Genomic DNA, 21,542 nt, shown 5'->3' on the forward strand with positions numbered 1-21,542 from the left:
ATTTAGGTTTCTGTTTTGTGTCCAGCCTTTGTCTTGTCCTTACCATTCCTGTCCGTGTGAGTACCCTATCTGTTCCCGTTTTTGAGAAATAAAACCCTTGTTTCTGCCATGCCTGCCGACTCCCCTGCGTTTGGGTCCAACCCCACCTCACGTTGTGACATAGTCATTCAACCTGACTGAGTTTTAATTTCTTTTTTAATAGATTCACCCATACAGCTAAAAATAACAACCACTTTAATGTATTGTAACCAGTCCTGTAACATACAAGTGTCGAGAAGGATCGGTTTCCAAGAAATTCTTTTGACATTTTATATTTAGTCATTTAGCAGACATGTGCTTGTCATCACTGATGACTCATCAGCATAATCAATCTACAATAGGTACAAGTGGTCAAATAAAAATGCACCTTTGCTTACATTTCTCTTGTCTTTGTATCCACCCAAATGACTCCTCTAGTCTGACTAAATGTAAATGTAGTCTAGTAGACCAATGACCCAAGATGATGGGTTAGGTTTAGGGTTGGGATGCAAACTGAGAGTTACGTTTGAACCACATTTTCCCATAGCAAATCAAGATTATTATTTATTTTTTACATAAACAAGTAGGGTAGCCTACTGCATTTAGTTTAATTTCCATATATTCCACATTAGCTATGCATATTGTCTATTTCAAGCAGTCTAGGGCTACAGGGTTGTAGAGGATGCCACCTAGTGGCTCAAGTACTGTAGAGAAAGTGGACAAACTGCGAAAGATAAGAAATATGGGACAATTTGTGTTTGGTTCGTGAATCATTGAATAGAGAATAGATAACTTGGTTTAACCCTCGTGCTGCCTTCGGGTCACATGACCCAAAGGTTCATAACGAACCATCGTTGTGTTTACCCAATTTTACCCAATACAAAAACAAATTAAAATAATTTTCTTTTAACCTTTGCAATGTGGGGGGTCTGAGACAGCCCAACGGTTAAAAGAAAATGCTTCACTTTGTCTTTGTATGCGGTAAATCTGTCGCAATACGACGGTGGGTCACAATGACTGATGGGTCAGAATGACCCGAAGATAACACAAGGGTTAAAACACAATACAGATATAGCTCTACCCTTTGGAAAAACAGTTGGAAAAACAGTTCTCAACTCAGCCTCAACCGTTGCTGAGGAAATCTACATTTGTTGTAATTGGTAGCTAGTTAACGTAGCACACGCGAAGGGAACAGCTTCCGAGTGAAAGGTCATTCAGTCAAAGTAAGATGGCTGCCCCCTTGGAGTTGTACTGTTGGAAAGGCGATTGGGGTTTACCCTCTGTAGATACAGACTGTTTAACCGTCTTGGTAAGAAACTAAAGTTCTGATTACATATACAAGAGATTTTTACCCCATGTCGATCCTCCATCTAATCAACTACAGTCCCCTGTTGTCCTGTCAGAGGAGTGATATGACCTAGCTAGCTAGCTAGCTACTAGCCAGTTGAACCAACTGCTGCTCGTTCGTTGTACAGTACTACGCGACCTGGCTGAATTGAATGAATTCGCCAAGACAAATCGAAACGACATTATGTGCTTGTCAGATTGCAAACTTGCCTGGTTTGGTTGTTGGCCAGTACACAGAAACAGAAAATAATTAACGTAGCTAACAAAATATTCCTGGTTTAAACGTATGTTAAGTTATAATTGACATTACGGTACAGTACTCTGTAGCCAAACTTAATAAGTAGGACTACTGTAGCTAGCTATCTGGCAGTACTAGGCCTAGCTGTAGCTATCATTGTAAGCTAACTCACATACAGCTCTAACTTATCATATGGCATCCATTCATTCTTTGGCTCTCGACTTCTAACGTTATTTTCCTACAATCTTTTTACTTGTCATTTGTACTGGATAGCTAGCTATTTGCCTTACGTACAATTGACATATAGGCATGTTGTCATCAATAGTTCCCACGAATAGGCTTTCAAAAAGTATTTAACAATTCCGACTGAAGTGAAACATTTGTCCATGGACAATTACCTCTTTATCATGTACATTTGACTATTTCTTTCAGTGGCACAGCTAAATACGTTTTTTTTCTCCAGATTTCTTAAATGTTTTACCTAAACAAAGACTTATATGAGGTCACAAAGACAAATATTTAAACAAAGTCTAAATATCAGCCTAATTTGTTACTAAAATGACCAGATGGGTAGTGAGATCATCTATAAACAAAATCCAGGAAACTCATCATAGATATTTAGCCTAGGATCTTTCAAGAGTTAAACTACTTATTATCAGGCTTACTTTATTCTCCCTGTGCAAATATCCTGGCACTTCAATCATATTATAGAAGTATAAGCAGTTAGTTTAATGTTAAGATGTGAATTGAAAAGCAGGTGCTAACCTACAGGGATACTAACATGCTTTGTCAGAGCCAGGGACCTTTGCTGCAGCTAGACATCAGCCTGTTATAACTGCTCTGATTCTGTGTCCTGTTGTGTAAATGATCTCAGTGTGCATCACAGCTGTCTAAATAACATACTACCACCATTTTTAAGTAGTCTTGGTAGTATAAAATATCATAGTTCTTTGTTGTTTATCAACATTATTTCAATTGTGATTTCAACCACATTACTAGAGTATCTTACAGTACCTTTCAGCCATCATCTAGGCCTAGTAGGCTTGGTAATTTAATTAAATGTTAGCTGTGCATTTTCAAGCAAGTCTGTGAGACAGGACACACCTTGGCAGGCAAAACAGACATGCCCCCCCCCCCCCCAATGGAAAATTGGATTTACATATATCACTAGCATGTCACATTGCAGGAGACTTTATTTATTACTTTATTTTCAGCGACAGCATTTTGGGAGGGTTTCATTCTCGCCTGCAACAAAGTGGGGTCTCCTGTTCCTAAACCTACACGTTGAGAGAAGCTGGGGGTGTGGAATGTTTTCTAAACACACATTGTAATTTAAGGCGGCCCCTCTGTTACTATGGATCACACAGCGAGTGACCCTGGCCTATTTACAATGGAAGAAAAGCACAGCCTAAAGCCAAGTGGGGTGTACAAATGTTTTTGTACTGACTTATTTATTGCATTGTAGGTCTTACTAATATTTAATCTTTAGGGCATGGGCTAAAATAAGGTATTGTCAGAAGTCCTACTATAGGTGGTGGATTGCCTGTTGGGCTTGCTTGTCAATGTGCTTTGACTGATGTGAACTGACTGCTGTTTATAAGCTTTACACAACCACTGTGGTTTGGGGGCTGCTTTGCAATGTTATATGAGCTGCAAAGACACCACTGACAGGACATCATATCAAGTCACTCTATTTCAGAACCTTATTCAGGGTTATATGACTACAGGCCTTATTCATGACATGTGCATTAAGTTGTGTGTCTCAAATAGTAAATTTAAAGACTATTGGTTGTAATTTGTTTGTACATGGCCTCTATTTAGTGTATGATACTTTGAGGGTGTTTATAGCCATGTGTGCATGTGTCCCAAATTTCCCCAAAAGTCCTAAAAGCGAGTATGATTTATAAAGCATTTCCAAGTTTGAGCCTTCTCACTGTGGTGCTAGGACCCTCACAGTCCAACTGTCCCGCGGGCAATGAGATGATCTGGGTTTGATGTTAGCTGCAGTTTCCTGGCTGTTCAGGGAAGAGAAGGGGGTTTGTATCCAAGGAAGATGACCTACGGCCTTGTCACCCTTCCTCCTCGTCAATATATATGGTTCTCAATCCCCCCCCCCCCCCCAAAATCTACCACCCCCAGACAGATTTGGACTTCCTCTGTATGCAGGAAGGATGATTGTGTGCTGAAGGGATGATTGACATGTGTTTTGGATTTAAACCCATCTGGTATGAATTTCAACATTTTAGATGTGTCCCCCTCCTCAATTTCCAAAAACTAGAATACCAAGTGGTACTGGTAGTTTCGTTTTGTTGGTTTAGGGGTCTCGAGGTTTTAAAGAGTGGAAAACTAAAAAGAGATATTTGCCCCGTCAGTGTAAATCTGTGTTGTGCCTGAAGGGTTACGTTGCACTGTCTGCTTCAAGTCTTGTTAAATGAGGATAATCCTAGATAATCCTTCAGTTTGAGTCTCCCTAACAAGAGTCTTCTGTCTTTAACCCTTGTGCTGCCTTCGGGTCACATGACCCAAAGGTTCATAACGAACCATCGTTGTGTTTACCCAATTTTACCCAATACAAAAACAAATAAAAATCATTTTCTTTTAACCTTCGCAATGTGGAGGGTCTGAGACAGCCCGACGGTTAAAAGAAAATGCTTCACTTTGTTTTTGTATGCGGTAAAGTTGTCACAATACGACGGTGGGTAACAATGACTGATGGGTCAGAATGACCCGAAGAGAACACAAGGGTTAAAGGGGCCGTCTTCACCCCTCAGGGTCGTGTGCTTAGACTTTGAGCGATGATAATGGCTGATATAATCCTGTGTTTTGGCTGGACAGGAATCATGCAACTCATTATCAACCTAACAGACGTCCGATAAAAGTGGTTTAATTTTCACATTGGGTTTTTGTGGTATAGATACAGGGTATCAAGCCTAAAGACTCAGTTATTGAGCCATTATAAAAAAAAAAAAAATAACAACTAGTTTGCTCATCCAGTTGCTTTGCTGTGTCACTCTTCCAGGCATATGCTAAATTTGCTGGTGCTCCACTCAGAGTCCACAAGATCACCAACCCCTGGAGAAGCCCAACAGGTAAGTCCAGCCTACGATCTTCATTTTGTAACTCTGTGTTGTAGTTAGTTTTAGATTTTTGCACACTATACTGACCATGTACTGTTCTATACTAAGAAAAGGTCACAAACACAGAGGTCATAGAGTCACAACTTGGGTCACTTATCACTTGATTATCTAAATAAACCTTAGTCAGGCTGTACTGATCCGGAGAGGGAGAGGAAAGGCGGGAGGGAGGGCAGCCAGTGATTTATGAGGACAGGAAGCTAGCTCTACCTTTTCTTCTCACTTGATTACAACAAAGTCACAGGTCATAGTGTTAAGGTCACAGGGTCCCAGAACACCTGATATTTGACCTTTTTGTCAACAACCTTCAAGGTCTTTCTCAGTTTTTCAAACCACTCAGGTTTAAATGTTTACATCCTACGTTGGTCTCGTTTCAGGTATTTTACCGGCACTGAAGGCCAAAGAAGAAGGCAGTATCTCCAAGCCAAGCAGTATTATCATTCACCTCAGAAAACAGGTTAGTTAGTCAGAAAACAGGTTAACACACCCAAATTGATAAACAATTTGTAAACAGGTGAAAATGCCCACCGTTCTACACTGGAAATATAGTATACGTTCCAAATCTGAAGCATCTCCCTAGAAACCACGCGTGTACTCCTATTGCACGTGGCTAAGAGACGATTTTGGTAACAAACAGGTGTCTAATGATGTGAATTTAATGTGATTTCTCACTTTATAACAGGACTAGATTTCACCAGGGTGGGTAACGGTTCATGGATGGTGGTTTTTTGGTTAGTTATTAAAGTTTATTGCGTAGGTTGTTATGGTGGTTTATGGTAAATGAGAGTTCTGTGCTTGAGGGGATGGAAAAGACTTGGCACAGAGACTACTGCCATGTAACTGGTCTGACATATCCTGACTGAATTTCAATGTTCAGTGTACAGCAATTGCATTTAGTGTAGGGCTGTATTGGCCCCACATTAGTATATCGACATTAACAAGTTAGCAGTTCATTTGTATCGTTGAATATGGGGTTAAATACGAGGTTTGTTCGTTTGCCTTGGCAGGAAGGTTTTTGGTAAGTGGGTTCTGGCAAAGAGTTCAAGGGTAACGTGATTTGGCAAAGAGAACGTGTACCAAGGATGGAAGGCAATGCTTCTTTGAACTCAGATGGCAATAATCCTGTTGTGTAGCGACATTATCTTTTTGGATGTTAGCACAAAGAAATTGTAGCACGAATGGGTAAACTAAGGGAAAGATTAACCTTGCAGTACGGTCCTCTTAAAAGTCAGTTCGTTTTCACAGTTGGTACATCTGCAGTATATTGGTACAGATGGTTTTGTGTAACCTACTACTGTTTATGACCCTGTAGCTTTTACCAAGCAGAATGTGAGGAGAAGGGAGTGTGGTCTAACCTGTTCGTGTTTGGCTCTTAGAGGAGGTATTGGTTCTCCAAGCCTCCATACTAGAATCCACAACCCTCCCTCCTGACATCTGAAGTTCCCTTCTTCTACCACCTACCTTTCAGAAATACAACGCTGACTATGACCTCTCAGCCAAGGAGGGAGCAGACACACTGGCGTTTGTGTCTCTACTGGAGGAGAAGCTGCTGCCTGCTCTGGTAAGTGGTGTGTGTGTGTGTGTTTCTCTGTCAACAGGGTAATCCACATACCATGTAGGAGAGAAAGAAAGGTAATGTGTGAATAGAAAGACGGCTATCGCAGTGTGCCAAGGCTAGCGCAACAGACTGATGGCTGGGTACAGTGTCTGGCACAAACGCTAAATAAATAATCCCTTAACATTCCCATTATCGCCATTCTGCGGTGGTTGATGATGATAAAAATATCAAAGGTCTCAGCCCTTTCAGTCCGTGCCAGGGGGAGGAGTTGAAAGAGGCAACCCCGTGGATACAGGAATGCTTTCAAGTCACTGAAAAAGAGGGGAAAATGTCCTCTCATAATAGATGTTACCTTTCTGCACCAACCTGACATTACCTTCTGGGTCCTGCTCAAGGTTAATGTCAGTGTGCAATTCATTACGAAGGCCGAAAATGAAAGATGTTTCATTGGAGGTCATTGTCCCAGACTTGTTTAATGTATACTTGCCAAGACAAGGAAAGGAGTTTACTCATCATGCATTAATAGAAGTGAGAGAGAAGTCTGAGGTGAGTTTTGAGCCAGATGAATAAGAAACGTCGTTCAATAAAGAAATGATTAGGATAACGTTGATCCCTATGTGGCCATCTCAAAAACGAGTCTGTTTGCAATGCCTTTACTGTTCCAGCCCTGAGGAGAATCCTATTTAAATGTGCCTTGTATGTTTAAATGTACGCGTGTTTCCTGTAAAAAAGTGCCTGTCTTCCTGTGTAAAAGAGGGGATAATTACATGACAGACGAGGTGTCTCTGGGGGACAGGGATGCATCTGGAAACAAGCGGAAGAGTCTCAAGTACCTTTGGCGACCCCTGTGGTGACCCTTCCATCTGTGTTGGTGACCCCTTGGGAGTTGAGCAGCAGTATGGACTTACGATTAGGAAAGTGGGTTTGTTATATAGCCTCATTCACTTGTGGGAAGCACACTTGTGGAGAGCTTGTGGTTAGAGTGGTTATTTTGTGGAAAGCGTAAATCCCAACCCAGGGCTCACTATGCGACCAAAATGTGTACGGGTGCGACTAAATTTTTTCCTAGGTCGCACCGGTGCACCTAACCTCCTCGCATCCGCTGTCTCTCCACAAACGAAGCGTTTGTTATCCTAAAACGGAACTGACACTCATGGTTGGATCATATCGTGGTCTAAACCAATCAGAGACAGAGATGGGGCGGGTCTTTGCCTCTGATTGGCTGTGGTCCAGATATTCCTGTAGCTCCGTGCTGTGTGATTGAAATTACGACCTGAGCACCAGAGTCAGTTTAGCAGACCTGGGCATTGTATGGCCCGCGGGCCATAACCGGCCACAGGCTGTCTCAATCCGGCCCACGTGAGGTAAATCAAAAATGTAAAATAAATAAATGTGTAGTAAATATGTAGTCCTGAAAGACTACAGTGATCAGGCGATTTACATATGTGCGCTTGCGCAACCTCACCGACAGGAGAGTTAGCTGTTGGTTAGCCCTCGAAAATGAAAAACTTTGCCACTGATTAACTTTTAACAAGACATGGACTTCTAAGTATCTGTTTACTGAGGTCAAAGTGAAAGCTGTGAAGAAAAAAAAACTAACGCGGACATAATAAGAACTTGACTGATTCAGTGGGCGCAGGCTGATGGTTTGCTAGTTGAACTGCAGACCCTGATCATTACCTGTCAGCTGTCCTTCGCATATCCACCTCAGACATTCAGACAGATTTCGATGCGCTTGTTTAAGCCCAGTGGATTTCTCTCACAGAACAAAATGAACTGAAAAAACGTATTGCTTTTTGTATAAAGTTGATCAATTCCACATCTTTAACATACTGCAAAACAACTTTTCAGTGTTTGTGAAGATTAACTGGTTACAAATAAAATGAAACACTGTTGTTGTTGTTTATACTGTTTATTACTTCTATAATCTTTGATAAAATTTGACCTACACCAAAATCTAAAATATTTATATAAATATTTACAGAATATCCTTATTCTTCTGATAACCAGTAGCAGCTAATCAAAATATATACTTTACTGCTTTTTACAATGGGAGAAAATGAATAGTGAGCAAATTGATGAGGCCCTCCAACACATTTCAGGTTTCTCATGTGGCCCCTTGTAAAAATGAATTGCGGACCCCTGAGTTACGAAGCTGGGCCATGGAGCTAACCCATGGAGCTAGGATTTTGATGCTAGGGAGAGTGTGGCAAGATGATTTAGCCAAGGCCATAGGGCAAGAAGGCCAAATTACAGGTGTTGGCCATCTGAAGGGCATGGGACAGCAAGGTGGGACCCGCTATAAGACTTTGAGCCATGAAATGTTAGGTCTCAGTTCAGGGAAGCACTTTTAAACTGTAGCACTTTCTATTTTGAAATGTTTTATTTTGCTTAAAATGTTTTAGTTTGGTAGCTCAGTGAAGCACTTAAAATATTTATATATATATATATATATATACAGTATGATTGTGCTTCAAATAAAAAAAATATTTACCTACACCTTATTCTTGTTTAAGATCATTTACATAATATATATGAATGTATATGGAGCGTGATAAAAAGGTGACCTTGAAATTGTGGCGACGCAAGGAAAAATTTGGGTGCACCTACATTTTGTGCTGGTGCACCTAAATAAAAAAGTTAGGCGCACCAGTGCAACCAAGGCAACAAGTTAGTCTGGAGCCCTGTCAACCTGGTGGCAAGTTTAAGAGGACACAAATCTTGATTGTGTATCTTAAAAAAAAAAAAAACGTATCTATGGTCACCAAGGCCTGCCTATATTCACCCTCCTCGCTCTCAAACCTCTCCTCAGATCTACACACAGTGGTTGGACTCCAAAAACTACGTTGATGTCACGCGACGCTGGTATGCTGAGCACATCCCGTTCCCACTCAACTTCCTGCTGCCCAGCCGCATGCACAGCCAGCAGCTTGAGAAGCTGAGGCTGGTGAGGGGAGACTCCCTCCTGGAGCCTGGGGAGCAGCTGGAGAAGGAGGTGAGAGGGAGAGGTGAAGGGCTATCGAGACGGCTGTGTGAAGGCCAGTGAGAGAAGGCTAGAAAACGAGGGTCCGTAGGGTCGGAGATGACGGACCAACTGTATAGTTTGAGAGTTCTGAGCGTTTAGACGAGATGACACAAAGGCTAAACAACATTGGAAGGGATGAGCAGATGACGCCACAAGTTGAGAAATAGCAGATGACGCCAGCAGATGAGAATGTGTCAACCGAGGTATGAAGTGAAAATGGATGTAGTTTGACTTTGGGGAATCAACAGATTGAAAAAAATGACCTGTTTCGGCCAAGGGATGGGATTTTGATTAAAAATAAACGTCCAGAAAGGGATTACAGTATGTCTTCAGACTTGGTCTACGGCCACCCTGTCTTATGAGGTTCTTCTTTAAAGGCTGTAGTCATTTAATAAAGCCTAAGAAACCAAAACACTCCCTCTGTTTTCACAATACATGGTAAGTGGGTCAGACGGTTCATCTCTATGGCAACCACGTTCCCGAGTGGAGTGGTTGATAATAAATGGTAGTGTTCTCCTCTTACCCAGCCCTGTGATTGTTTGTGTATACGGGCCACATCTCTGAATTGATACTATACACAGCCATAATTCAGGTCTATGTAATGAACATATTGCATTGTGATGGGATCCCTTAAATCAATTCCCTCGCTTGCTGAAGACATTTTTGTGAGTGCAAATATAACTGTCCAGGCCGTGAATGCCTGTGGGTGTTCATGCTGATGGTTGTCCGGGTGCTGTGCCCCCCCCCCCAGCTCTACCACGACGCCCTGGAGTGCATGACCCTGCTCTCCCAGCGCCTCGGCTCACACAAGTTCTTCTTCGGCGATTCGTAAGTGGCTTCATCGTTTAAACTGTGGAAGCTTAAATGCTAAATTAGCTCAGGCAAATGATGTGGTTTGTGGCAACCTAATGTTAGAATAATGTGGCGTATCAGATATTTGTGGTCAGTGCAAGTGTTGTGAATTCAAAACTATACCTTTTTATAGTGTAATATTACTGACAAAGACCGCTTGTCTTTTGCAAATCAAGCCCATCCTCATTAGATGCCTATGTGTTTGGTCACCTCGCTCCATTGCTGAAGATCAAACTGCCCAACGCGAAGCTCCAGCAGCATCTGAACTCTCTGGACAACCTGCGGCTCTACTGCTCCAATATCCTGCTTCTCTACTTCCCCTCCGATGGGCGAGGTGAGTCGGCTAACACCATATCTCTACAGGCCCAAAGACCATTTTAGAACTGACCTGAGTGTCCTCGCCTTGCTAGAAATATTTTACATATTGGAATATGTTTTTGGGGATTGATATATCCTGTTCAGTTGTTTCACCAGATATTAGGTTTAGTGGGAAATGTGTTGACTCCTAGTTTTCTGTTTTTCCTTGCCAGAATTGTCCTCACCTGTTGTGTTATGTCTCCTTTTCAGACACCCCCAATCGTAAGGTGTCTGTCCATTCAGACAGTAGTGACTTTGACAGTGAGCCACATAAAAGACGCAACCAGATCCTGTCAGTCCTGTTTGCTTTCGGTGCAATGCTGGGCTATGCCATCTTGACGGGTATTGTCAGCATTGAGCATGTACGACAACAGGGGGCGCTAGAAGGGCCCAGCCATGGAGACGAAGAGGAGGAAGAGGAGGAGGATTGAGTTGCCTACACTTCATGTTACTTGGATAAATTAACACACACACTGATTCCGTATATTGAATATTTATGGACAACAAGGGAACTGGTTTTTGTTCATCGCTGTGGAAGCTTCTACAATGCAAGATAATACTTTGTTCTCTGTACAGTCTTACCATTCAAAACCATGATCATTTGGGTAGTCTTTAAATTGTTTATTTTTATTTTTTTACTTGCATCCCAGAAAGGCATACTGTTTCTTGTTTTATAATCTTCCGGACGCTTGAATATAATCCAAGAATGGTATTCCTTTTCCTGCTCAGTTTTATTACATTTTTGGGAGCAATGTGGTGAGATGAAGGTTCTTGAGCCACATTCTGTAATGTTTTGTCAGGTTTTACTTAGGCAAACTGAATTTTGACTTGATTTCAGGTCATTAAAGAAAAAATGCTGAAACATCTCTAAATTGGAGTTGTTGGATTGTGTTGTACATTTGCCAAAACTGGTTTTGCCCAGCCATAAAGATCAGAGTAACAGTCTCAAATGTCACAAGTTGGTGAAAAAGTTCAAGTCAAAAAGTAAGGCTTTAACAAGATGATAGTAAACCTTTAGGCCTACTTTAAACATTGAAATACATTAAAATGTTTTCTAAATGTAGCAAAAAGGCTCAGATGGGTAATTCCACAGTCCAACATGTAATGGTAGTAAATAAAAAGAGCTCATACAGGCTAGATCACTCAACTCCTTCCACTTCACTCAGTTTTACCACTTAATTTTCCTGGATACTCGCTTAAAGTCGGACTGAAGTGTAGACAATGATTATATATATATATATATATATATATATATAGCTTCATCGGATCAAATGTTTGTGTATTGACAGTTCTTACTTAAAACAAAGGCATACAAAGAAATACTTAACATTAGGCTACCGTGTTCTGTCTGCATATGTTAACATTGTGACTTCAACGTGAGCAACTAGATGGATGCAATAAATCATTGTGGGTTTCACATTAATTTAAGCTCCAAGGTAAATATTGTCCAAAATGTTGGGGTCAATTAAGGGTATTATCATGTTGCACCCACTGACCCTTTACTTTCGGCACAGTGTCCAACATACCCTATTCTGTTTTTGTAAAAAAAAAAGAAAAACATGGACCCAAAAAACGTTCCCCCTTTATCGGAACCACGATATTGAGGCAAAATGCCGTGACCTACTAGCCGATTTATCTAGGTCTTGTTCGCTTCTTTGCTGATAAACTCGTGTTTTTTATTTGAGTGAAGAATGGGCTCACCCTAGTGTACCCCAAGCTGCGCGGATCACGAGCGAGACTCACCCGCTAACACTTTCACCCTGGAGCAGTCTTCTGCAGCGCGCACAGGGTATGCAGCCACGACTGACTGCTCAGCGTGCCATCGAGGAATATACAAAGTTGAACTTACTTTTTGCAGGCTGCTTCTGTAAAGTACAAACACTGGGTCTAAATTTATTGACCGCTTCAGTTTAAGTATTAAACTTTTAGAGACTGCGTTTGATAGGATGGATACGCGGAGGCTTGTGCCAAGAAGTCTCCTGCTTGCAGTGGTGGTGCTTTTATGGGATTCTACTTTGGCTTCTGAAATGCAAGGTAACGTGCTTCTAGCTGATATCAAGTCTATAAAACTCTAAAATATTTTTTTTATTGAAATTTCTCACACTGATTTAGAAAACCCAGTGTGTTAGGTATTAGGCAAAAAGCCTATCCATAGACTGTAGCCTATATACATTGTAAAGGCTCTTAGATTTACTAACTATTTGAAGTGCACTGATGTTCAATTAGCATTATGCATTAGATGGCATAGGTCCTACTATGGGAATAATGGCTGCAATAATTAAAAGGTCTACCCATTTAGAAGGGTCACTCACTATAACAGGCTATAAATCGACATCAAATCTTAATATTGCAGCCCTGCCATCATAAATCAGCCATTATCTGTTCTCTCTCTTGTGCTCTGTGACTCTTTTAATGTATTGTCTATTTGTCTTTTTTTGTTCTCTGCTCTGTTTGTCGTTCCTTCTTCTTTGTAGTTCTATGCTCTTTCTCAACTGGAACCCCCTAATAATAACTCTGTCCGGACCCTTCCATGACGTTCCATGTCTTCCATCTGCCCGGCCCTTCCCCACTCTCTCCCCCACAATCACACTGTATACAAACTCTCTCTTCCCTTGTATTGCAGTGGAGCCACATTATCAGCAAATGTAATCACTCCGGGGAGCACTGCAGTTTCTCAAGTCACTCTTTCCTTTCCACTGTGTCATCTTGCTATTTCAAGGCCATAGGCTTGGTTGAGACCCTGCCTCTACGTGTATTCTAGCTGCAGCCCATCCATCCACTGTTAAGAGTTAGCTAGAATGCAGTTGGGCAGGTACAACCGTTCCTAGACATTAACAATCCATAGAACAAAGGTTTGTTTTAATTTGGAGTCTACATATTGCTCACCAAACATACACAACAATAACACGGATACACTTTGTAATTGTTACATTTACATTTAGTCTTTTAGCAGACGCTCTTATCCAGAACGACTTACAGTAAGTACAGGGACATTCCCCCGAGGCAAGTAGGGTGAAGTGCCTTGCCCAAGGACACAACGTCATTTGGCACGGCCGGGAATCGAACTGGCAACCTTCAGATTACTAGTCCGATTCCCTAACCGCTCAGCCACCTGACACCAATTGTTATGGAAGCAATTTGTCTGAAAGTGTGCATTTAATGAAATGCTATATATGCTGCTGTATTTGATTTGTTTGTTGGATGTTCTACTTCCTGTATAACCAGTGATTGACATGCTGGAGCTGCACGATGCCAAGCATATTGCGTCCGCAGTGGGGAAGATGACAGTAGCCATGGAAAGTGTGTCGGACCTATACCTGGTCTCCACTCTCCGCCTACCACCCAAACTAGGAGGGATGCTACTGGGCCTGTATAACAAGGAAGACAATAGGAAGTACCTGGAGGTGGCCCTCATGGGCAAGGTCAACAAGGGTACTGCTCTTACGGATGTTTGAGGCTGGGTTGAAATGTTTTGTCTAATGTCTTTAAGCTAACTCATTTTATGCACTTAAGTCCCTTCAAGCTATCTGCTATTGAATATTTTTCTGGTTACCTTAATGTCTTAGTTTTTCTATCATTCTCTTAATCCATACAGAAATATACTTCATGGATTGTTAAGTATTTGTACTTTCTGCAGTATGAACAATGCTCTGTGTCTGTCAGTTCTGGTGCGCTACATCCGGGAGGATGGGAAACTCCACACTGTGAATCTTCAGAACCCCGGCCTCTCCGATGGACGCACCCAGTCCATCATCCTTCGGGTGGCTGGGCTCCAAAGAAACCACCTCCACCTGGAGCTCTATGTCAACTGCCGATTGGCCGACTCGGCACAGGGCTTGCCATCATTGGTCAAATTACCGGTGGAGGCGGAGGCCGTGGAAGTTCGTAATGGACAAAAGGCGTATACCAGACTTCAGGTGATGATAGTTAAAAATGATAGTTAAAAGTCTTCTTGAAGGGGTGTTCTGTATCCCTGTTTTTTTTCGTTAAATACACAGTTTTTCCTCTGTGTATTGTAAAGGAAATATATCTTTTTAACCACTATTTATTTTATTTTGTACTACACTAGGGTTCTCGTAGACTTCAACAGTGGCTTTTTAAGACCAAGCTAAATATAAAGTTCCGGAGGCCCACAGAAAAAACTAATGGCGTAATTATGCCCAACTGAACATGAAAAACAAACCTAGCCTACCCACAGCGATACGCATTCCTGACTTTATATCTTTTATGAGGTAAACTGAGCAGGAAGGCTTGGTTTGTTCTAGGTTTGTTTTATACGCGGAATTTATTACTGCAATACAGTACACGCCACAATGTAATATGGCACTCAATGGGCTGAATGTGATGTGAAGAGTTATAGACCACTACACCACAGACATAAATAACTGGAAATTGTTCACTAGACACATCAATTGTCCTTTAATAATGGGTGCAAATCACATTTTAATTGATTACATTTAGTGCTCTCTAGAAAAAGTGCGATTCCTATTTTCTACAATAGTTCAGTCCCATTATTAAAGGACATTATTAAAGGACATTTGAGTTGTCAAACTAGTAATTTCCAGTTAAATATGTCCCACCTACACCACCTTATCTGTGAGACCATAGGGTTATAGTTACCACATTCCTTCTGCAAGAAGAGGGGCTGTATTTTTTGGAAGGTGCAGCATAAAGATGTGGCCCGTATGATTGTACTGTCATACTATTACCTGGCTCCAATCATAGGAAACATTCATATACATTTTATGAGTATTGAGATTAATTGTTGTGAGAAAAACCTAACCAAGTATGAACAATACACTTCATTGTTTGTGTCTGTCAGGGTACAGTGGACACTCTTAAGATGGCTCTTGGTGGCTCATTGGCCAAAGCAGGATTACTGACAGACTGCCCTTTCCAGGGAGATAAATCTTTTCAAAATTCAGGTTAGTCTCTATGGTTTCAGAGTTTGATTGTGATACTAATCATAGTTGTTCAGTTTACAGTTGTAAATGGTTGTTGGTTATATTGACCTTGAGTCTACCTGTTTTGTATTCAATAACTTTGGTACCCTCTAGTGGTGAGTATTAGTCTTGGTCATATTGGTTCCTTCAGACATGGGCCTAATGTTCTGATTTGAATACAAAAATGTGTTATATATGCAAACAGTGTATTATACTTCAATCATGTATTACTCATGCCAGTGCTGTGGATGGTAATTCAGCATCAATGATGTCTCCTGTTCTGTCAACAGTGAGTACAGATGTGAATGCTATTCTTGGTGAGTACCCCATCTCATATACGCCTCAGAACTCTGACCCCTGATTCATCCACAGAGTCCTTCAGGTAGAACTTCATCCATGGTGTAATATATCCCTTGATCACACATTTTCACTGTGCCATTCAGATTTTTGGATCGTTGGTTGTGTTTGGTTTAGGTGACCACACCAAGGCTCTGATTGGCCAGCTTATTATCTTCAACCAGATATTGGGAGAGCTCCGAGAGGACATCAGAGAACAGGTGCGATACAGAAACAGAGACAGAGAGAGAGATTTAGCCTTAAAGTGAAAATGTGTCCCAGAATTTGTGAGAGAAATCAAATGCCTGTAAAATTAAACTATCCCATTATACTGGAATAATCTGACCTCGACCTGAAAACGTTCTGACAGGTGAAGGAGATGTCCCTAATCAGAAACACCATTCTAGAATGCCAGGCTTGTGGTGAGTGAGAAACAGAAACCAATAAGACAGTCTGGATCACCTTCATTGACTCGAGCCTCCCACAGCACATCATAGCAAATACCGTGTTTGTACGTTTGATGTTTGGGTTTCTGTACCCAAGGTTTCCATGAGCCCCACTCTCGCTGCGAGCCAAACCCATGTTATAAGGGCGTATCCTGCACAGAGACCCGTGAGTATCCAGGGTACCGCTGTGGCTCCTGCCCTGATGGCATGAAGGGGAACGGAACCCACTGTCAGGACATCGATGAGGTACCAGATGTAGTCCCTCCCGTTGCATAGCAATAACAATGGTTCCTCCCGTAACCATAGCGATATAGTGGCGTGATAATATCTTTATTTATCAAGAACGCCCATCTTTATCACTTTTGTCTTTTATGCTCTCTCATATTTCAACATACAGTACTCTTAGATTAAAAAAAAATGTTTTTTTTACTATGCGGAAAATGACAAATGCATTCTTTGTCAGTGTGCTCTGGCCCAGCCATGTTTCCGGCCAGAGGGGTGTGTGAACACTGCCAAGGGCTTCACCTGTGAGCCCTGCCCCCCCGGGTACTCAGGACCCTTCCTTAGTGGTGTGGGAGTGGACTTTGCCAAGAGTCACAAGCAGGTCTGAGCTTTCACACCAATGTCCAATTGCACTGTCCAAAGTACCAACCCAATGATATTACCAAGTACCAATGATATTTCAAGTGACCTACAGCACCTGCTGTTCTCCATGTCTCACCATGTAATGCTGAATATGTCTGGCTTGTGTGTTTCACTCTCCACATCCCTAACTGTCTGAGTCTCTGTTCACCATCTGTAGGAATGCAGAGACATGGATGAGTGCGCAGATCTGTCAAATGCCTGCGTTCCCAACTCTGTCTGCATCAACACTGAGGTCAGGTCCAGACCACGTGCACTAGTCACTGAGCTCTATGTATCACAGCTCACTCTAGCCCCTTGTCTCTCATACTCTTTCATTACCCCCCCCCCCCCGCCACACACACACACACACACATCCCTCCCCCAGGGCTCCTTCAGGTGTGGCGAGTGTAAGGAGGGCTTCGTGGGCAACCAATCAACAGGCTGCTTCCTGCGACGCTCCTGCTCCGCCTTAAGCTTCGACCCCTGCGACGTCAACGCCCACTGTGTCATGGAGCGCCACAGCGAAGTCTCCTGCCAGGTAGCAAACCCAGGGTCGTCCTCATCAGTACTGAAACACAAACACTGTGTGTGTCATATATGTTTGTATTCAACCTGAATCCGTCCACTCATCCCGTCTCTGGTTCTGGTCCAAGTGTAACGTGGGATGGGCCGGCAATGGGAACACGTGTGGCCCAGACACCGACATCGACGGCTTCCCCGACGAGTCTCTGCCCTGCATAGACAACGACATCCACTGCAGAGCCGTATGCATGCGTTAGCGCGCGACATACCTTGACGCAAATGTATTAGCCCTGATGCATTATGTACTATGACTCACCTAACCAGACAGACGTTCTTCTCCGTGCGGGCAGGACAACTGTGTCAACACTCCCAACTCTGGCCAGGAGGATGCCGATGGGGACGGCATCGGTGACCAGTGTGACGAAGACGCGGACGGGGACGGCATCAAAAATGTGGAGGTGAGCGCTGTTAGATCTGTTAGTATAGCAGTTCTTTGTCTGTAGGGCAGTTTTCTCTCGCCTGTGAACTAGCCTGCTCAGACTTTCCCATTCAGTACAGGGAAAAGAAGTCAGAAGAGATATTCAGGGGTAGAGTGGCCTGAATCTGATATCTACTGTGAGATCAAGGATTCCTCTAAGGAAGATTTTGGTTTTCTTCTGCTTCAACAGGACAACTGTCGCCTGGTCCCTAACAAGGACCAGCAGAACTCAGACACAGACTCATACGGTGACGCATGTGACAACTGTCCCAATGTCCCCAATGGCAGCCAGAAGGACACGGATGGCAACGGAGCCGGGGACACTTGTGACAATGACATTGACGGGGACGGTAAGGACACACTGATCGATTGAGTTCCAGATGAGAAGATGAGATGGAGGATGACTGTGGCGCTCAGGCGATTCTGTCAAGCTTTTTCTCTTTCTAAAGAGTGTTCCCCTGGTCATGTAGGCATCCCTAACGTTCTGGACAACTGTCCCAAGCTGCCTAACCCCATGCAGACGGACCATGATGGGGATGGAGTTGGGGATGTTTGCGACAGCTGTCCAGATGTCAACGACCCCATGCAGGTCAGAAACCACGAGACAGAAAGTTTTTGGATGCGATTGGTCAGATGTTTGATCGTGATGGTGAATGTTGATGTCAGATGAGGAGTTTGGTCACTGTATTTGTTCAAAATTATTTTCTTTTTTTGAAAATCGTTTAAAAATATATATATACAGTCAGACGTGGATAACGATTTGGTGGGAGATGTGTGCGACACCAACCAGGACATGTGAGTGTCTCTCTAACACACACACACAGTTGATGCTCAGATAGTCCATGCGCCTCGCAAACATGGAACCTTCAATTTACCTAAACAAATCCTAGTTAATGTCATTGCTAATCTACTAATCTTCTCAATCTTCCATCTCTAGGGATGGAGATGGACACCAGGACACCAGGGATAACTGCCCAGACATGCCCAACAGCTCCCAGTTGGATTCTGACAACGACGGAATTGGTGACGAATGTGACGATGATGACGACAATGATGGCATTCCTGATGTTCACCCTCCCGGGCCTGACAACTGTCGCCTCATCCCAAACCCCAGACAGACAGACACTGACGGTATGTGGACAGAAGCTGCAGACAATTTCTAGGTATTTTAAGGCATTATACTGTATCAGAGAAAACGTACGTGTGGAATTACATTGTGATTGTATGTGCCCGCACGTTGCTGGAAGATCAATGTATAGGCTGTACGTTTCTTTAACCAGCATGTACGTTTGGACTGGATGTCTGTTTTCTTCTTTGTTTCCCCTCGCCTATAGATCATAACTCAGAACCCCTATGCTTATACTGTGTCATCAGGAAACGGGGTTGGGGACATGTGCGAGACGGACTTTGATAACGATTCGGTGAATGACTTCATTGACGTGTGTCCGGAGAGTGCTGAGGTCACGCTGACTGACTTCAGAGCTTTTCAGACGGTCATCCTTGACCCAGAGGGTGACACCCAAATAGACCCCAACTGGATAGTGCTCAATAAGGTGATCAATAGCAGCAACTCACTGGACTTGAACTCTTAAACTTTGACCATTTATTTTTTTGCAGTATCCATACAATATGCTTACAAATTGAATTGATCCATTGCTCTGTGTTGGACATTGCCTGCAGGGCATGGAGATTGTTCAGACTATGAACAGTGACCCTGGTTTGGCTATAGGTACGTTTATGACATTAAATTGGTCCACCAATCTTTCTTGCTTGCGGTGTGACATTTATCAAAACTATCTTTCTTTCTCTCGCTCTCTTATTCTCATTGTCTCTTCTTCCATCTCTGGGTCTCCCCCAGGCTACACAGCCTTCAATGGCGTAGACTTTGAAGGGACATTCCACATCAACACGGCTACTGATGATGACTACGTGGGCTTCATCTTTGGCTACCAAGACTCGTCCTCCTTCTACGTGGTGATGTGGAAGCAGACAGAGCAGACCTACTGGCAGTCACTACCCTTCAGGGCCATGGCCCAGCCTGGCCTGCAGCTAAAGGCCAGTTTCATTTTCAGTTATTCAGCTTCTTCATTTATATCACACTGCAGTAAACCACAGCCAACATTCACAAGTAACATACATTTACATTTAGTCATTTAGCAGACGCTCCTATCCAGAGTGACTTCCAGTAAGTACAGGGACATTCCCCCGAGGCAAGTAGGTTGAAGTGCCTTGCCCAAGGACACAACGTCATTTTGCAAAGCCGGGAATCAAACTGGCAACCTTCTGATTACTAGCCTGATTCCCTAACCACTCAGCCATCTGACCTCCTCAAGTAACATCTCACTTGTATTCCCTTTACAAATCAGGCAGTGAAGTCTAGCACAGGCCCAGGTGAGTACCTGCGGAATGCCCTGTGGCACACAGGTGACACCCCGGGCGAGGTCACCCTGCTGTGGAAGGACCCTCGTAACGTGGGCTGGAGGGACAAGACTTCCTACCGCTGGCATCTCAACCATCGCCCACAGGTGGGCTACATCAGGTGAGACATGTGCTGGAACCAGACCCCCTCACTAGACATGAAGAGTCAATAAGAATCATTTATTGAGACTGGTCCCATCCTGCAACTTAGAGACACCAGCTGCCTGACTACATCGACATAAACAACGCTCATCCTAACAACACTAACCCCTCAAAATTATAGCTATACTTGCTTCTGGCAAACAACATTACAATCGAAGGGAAATGAGTCTGTGTTTTCAGTTTGAAATGGGAGTTGTCACTTACCCATCCCTGTGTCCTGTCGACCCGTTCCTCTACACATCTCCCAGAGTGAGGTTGTATGAAGGGATGACTCTGGTGGCAGACTCCGGGGTGGTGATTGACACCTCCATGAAGGGTGGAAGACTGGGCGCGTTCTGTTTCTCTCAGGAACAGGTCATCTGGTCCAACCTGGGGTATCGCTGCAATGGTAAGGTTTTTTGGGTTTTACCCTCGTTTTCAAATTGAAGTGAAATGAGTTCAAATAAGGATTTTGTTTTCCTGCTAACTGATTGTATGCCTGCTACAACCTGCACCCTCCCTCTACCCAGATACTGTGCCTGATGATTATCAGTTATACCGCAAGCAGATCAACATCAAGGTGTGACGTTAGCACAGCATTCGACCTGAAAGACTACACAACATCACTGGTGCCTTTGCTGGATCTTTGTGTATGTGTGTGTGTGTGTTTGTGTAGATGTTAGAGAGAGGTTGGCGAGAGCAGTTGAATTACCTAAAATATGCTTGATAGATTTTTGGAGGTGTAAATGGAGGAACATAACACATCCACATTTTGGACATTTGTAACTGAAAAAGTGTCAAATCACACACCTTGTATACATGGATGAATGAATGCAAATGGATCGTGTGTGCGTGCCTGTGTTTGCGTGTATGCAAACATCCTTCTGACACTGTTAAGGCTGTAACACAGATGTTACCCTTGAACATAAACTCAGTGATGACCAACCCATGAAATGCTTGTCTGTAAGACACCTTTTTATAGTAATAAAAACTACTCAAACCAATTTCTCTTTCCTTAATATTTGAACTCCAGATGTAAAACAATGTCTTCTGATTGGCAACACTGGAATAGTTGATTTTTTTGCCTTCAAGTTAACAACATCAA

The 21,542-nt window shown here is 42.9% G+C and overlaps 2 protein-coding genes across 2 annotated transcripts; both read left to right on the forward strand.

Annotated features, from left to right (window-relative positions):
• The first annotated feature begins 1,181 nt into the window (after window positions 1–1,181).
• Window positions 1,182–11,395, forward strand: mtx1b (metaxin 1b). Its single transcript, XM_062445805.1, has 8 exons — window positions 1,182–1,327; window positions 4,623–4,692; window positions 5,115–5,194; window positions 6,206–6,298; window positions 9,108–9,290; window positions 10,072–10,148; window positions 10,349–10,506; window positions 10,740–11,395. The coding sequence occupies exons 1-8, from the start codon at window positions 1,247–1,249 to the stop codon at window positions 10,958–10,960; spliced, it is 963 nt and encodes a 320-aa protein (XP_062301789.1). The 5' UTR covers window positions 1,182–1,246; the 3' UTR covers window positions 10,961–11,395.
• Window positions 11,396–12,124: 729 nt separating this feature from the next.
• Window positions 12,125–21,433, forward strand: LOC134006705 (thrombospondin-3b-like). The gene is made up of 23 exons (XM_062445675.1): window positions 12,125–12,563; window positions 13,755–13,961; window positions 14,193–14,446; window positions 15,352–15,454; window positions 15,763–15,789; window positions 15,947–16,029; window positions 16,179–16,230; window positions 16,352–16,500; window positions 16,718–16,858; window positions 17,057–17,131; window positions 17,264–17,416; window positions 17,532–17,642; window positions 17,751–17,858; window positions 18,069–18,228; window positions 18,349–18,467; window positions 18,621–18,673; window positions 18,816–19,009; window positions 19,253–19,431; window positions 19,559–19,607; window positions 19,737–19,937; window positions 20,249–20,417; window positions 20,707–20,846; window positions 20,968–21,433. Exons 1-23 carry the CDS (start codon window positions 12,476–12,478, stop codon window positions 21,021–21,023), a joined length of 2,871 nt encoding a protein of 956 aa, XP_062301659.1. The 5' UTR covers window positions 12,125–12,475; the 3' UTR covers window positions 21,024–21,433.
• The last annotated feature ends 109 nt before the right edge of the window (window positions 21,434–21,542 follow it).

This window comes from Osmerus eperlanus, chromosome 20, assembly GCF_963692335.1.
Source record: "Osmerus eperlanus chromosome 20, fOsmEpe2.1, whole genome shotgun sequence".
NCBI lineage: Eukaryota > Metazoa > Chordata > Actinopteri > Osmeriformes > Osmeridae > Osmerus > Osmerus eperlanus.